Source organism: Aegilops tauschii, chromosome 5, assembly GCF_002575655.3.
Source record: "Aegilops tauschii subsp. strangulata cultivar AL8/78 chromosome 5, Aet v6.0, whole genome shotgun sequence".
Lineage (NCBI taxonomy): Eukaryota > Viridiplantae > Streptophyta > Magnoliopsida > Poales > Poaceae > Aegilops > Aegilops tauschii.
The window spans coordinates 354,478,282-354,480,853 of record NC_053039.3 but is presented as its reverse complement, the minus strand read 5'-3'; the positions used below and the strand labels follow the sequence as shown (position 1 = coordinate 354,480,853).

General features: G+C 60.6%; 1 protein-coding gene across 1 annotated transcript; it reads left to right on the top strand.

Moving 5' to 3' along the window:
- The first annotated feature begins 406 nt into the window (after nucleotides 1-406).
- Nucleotides 407-2,062, top strand: LOC109731876 (uncharacterized). Its single transcript, XM_020291054.2, has one exon. It carries the CDS (start codon nucleotides 539-541, stop codon nucleotides 1,781-1,783), a length of 1,245 nt encoding a protein of 414 aa, XP_020146643.1. The 5' UTR covers nucleotides 407-538; the 3' UTR covers nucleotides 1,784-2,062.
- Nucleotides 2,063-2,572: the final 510 nt, after the last annotated feature.

The window sequence follows — 2,572 nt, the reverse complement described above, 5'->3', positions numbered from 1 at the left end:
GCTCTATTTAAGTTGACACATCTCTATTTAACTTGATAGATGGAACACAAACTTAACTTACGAGGCCCAACCCTATCCGCCCGTTGAATAATGCCATTGACATTCATGTACGATGGTGATATGAACACGATACACAAATTCATTCGTATCAAGACGAACATAATAATTTAAATTTTTCTCTTGTTGGAAAAAACATAAAACGAGCACGAGAGGATGAGAACCCTCCTCAGCATCCAAAGCCCGGTCCAAGTGAGAGTAGTCGCAGCATACTGGCAACTGGCACGGTCGCGCGGCCCCACACCCAGCTGGGTCCAACGTGTCCGGGTCCCACCGCGCCGGAGTCCCGTCACCGCCCCGTAACCCCACCGCGGCAGAGTTATATTTACCTCCCGCCTCGCGGCCTAGCCGGTCCAGTCCAACCCCCAGTCTGGCAGTCTCCCCTCCCTCTCCCAAATCGAAGCGAGAAATTCCCCAAAAAGCTACCCCATTTCCGTCCCAGCCGAGGCACCGGCGCCGCAGCCGCGCCCGCGCCCGCGCGATGCCGAACGCGATCCCGGCCTTCTTCCGCGCCTCGCCGGCCGCGGCGTCGGGCTCCGGCGCCGGGGCGGGGCCCAGCCTCGCCACCTCCGTCTACGAGACCCGCCTCGGCCTGGCGGCGCTCTCCTGGTCGCGCGCCGCGTTCGGCCTCAGCCTCCGGGCCGTGCTCCGCGTCGGGGCGCTCGCCTCCTCCTCCTCGGCCTCCGACTACGGCTGCTACGACGACGGCCCGGAGTTCGACGAGGAGACCACCATCGCCGTGCGCGTCCGCCCCTGGCTCTTCTGGCGGCGCCGGGGGACCAAGCGGTTCCACGTGCACGACCGCCGGATCGACCTGGCGTGGGACCTCACGCGCGCGCGGTTCGCCTCCCCCGGCTCGCCCGAGCCGTCGTCCGGCTACTTCGTCGCCGTCGTGGTCGACGGCGAGATGGCGGTCGTGGCCGGGGACATGGCGGAGGAGGCGTACCGGAAGACCAAGGCCCAGCGGCCGACGGGCCCCGGCCACGTCCTCGTCTCCCGGCGCGAGCACGTGTCCATGCGCGACGGAGGGCATGGCCGTGGGCACAAGACCTGCGTCAAAGTCCGCGGCAAGGAGCGGGAGATCTCGCTGGATCTCGTCTCGCGCGGGCACGGCAAGGACAGGGAAATGGACAAGGAGAAGGACAAGGCCGAGGTCGGGCTGTCGGTCTCCGTGGACGGCGAGCGCGTCCTCCACATCCGCCGCCTGCGCTGGAAGTTCCGCGGCAGCGAGAAGGTTGACTTCGGCGGCGGCGACCGGGTCCAGGTCTCCTGGGACCTCCACAACTGGCTCTTCTCCGCGCGCGAGCCGGCCCTCACAGACGCCGCCTCCGTCCTCGCCGCGGCGTCCCCGCCCGCGCACGCCGTGTTCGTCTTCCGATTTGAGCTCGGCGACACCGGCGGCGGCGAGGAGCGCGACACCGCAGAGGCCAAGGAGAAGGAGCTGCTCGACAAGGCCAGGAGAGGCGGCGCCGGCGTCTTGTCAGGCTACCTAGGGCGATGGGGCAGAGGGGACTGGAGCGAGACCAGCAGCAATGGGGAGAACCGGAGGAAGAGGGGGCAGGCGCGGAGGCTGGCCAAGGCAAGCTCGTCGTCGTCAGCATCAATCGCATCTTCCTCGGCCTCGTGGGCGAGCAGCTCGACGGTCATGGACTGGGCCAGCCCCGAGGAGGCCGAGCTGCACCGCGGCGACGGCTTCTCGCTCCTCGTCTACGCCTGGAAGAGCTAGTAATGGCTGCCACGACGGCGTCGGCGGAAGCGGCCGGCCGGCCGGCATTGTTACATTTGATGATTGGATCTTCATTCAGCGGGAGCTTCCCTCCCGATTGTTGTAAGTTGCAGCTGTTCTCCGAGCAATGTTCGTGTGCAGTTTTGCGTGCTCGGCTGACCAAAAAATTGTTCATTACTACATCAATAGCCAAGGATTTTCAACAGCTAGATGAACCATATTACGACCTTTGTTCCGTCAAATTCAAAATTTAGGTGGCAAATTGCTGGATTCTGTTAATCATTTCTCCGGCCCGGTTGGTCGATTAGGTATGACACTGCGGACTTTGAAAACGATCTTCTTAATCTAGGGATGATTAGACTAAGTAGTGGTTACATGTCTTCACTCAGAATAATTTGCCGCTACGCTTAGGGGCTTCCATACCATGTCTCCCGTGCCACTACTTGCTGAAAAGGGTTAGAGAGAGAGAGCATATGATCGGCTGTTATCAGAAGCCAACAAATTCAATCCCCAATCATGGGGTGATAGGTGACAAGAGCCGGGCTGTTTAGATTGAGACATCTACATGCTGGTGCTCCGCTGGATCGTCATTGCTTGCTGGTTGTTCCCTTTGCTAATTATAATTTTCTTGAGGGCGAGAGCCTTGCTAATTAGTTGGAGCTGGTGGTTATGGTTTTGGATTAAACAACGACAATGCTGTGGGTGGAGGGGCTTGGCTAATGAGTGCTGCAGCAAAACAAGGTGCCGCATACGCAACTCTTGGTGTGCTGTCATGGAGCATTAACATAC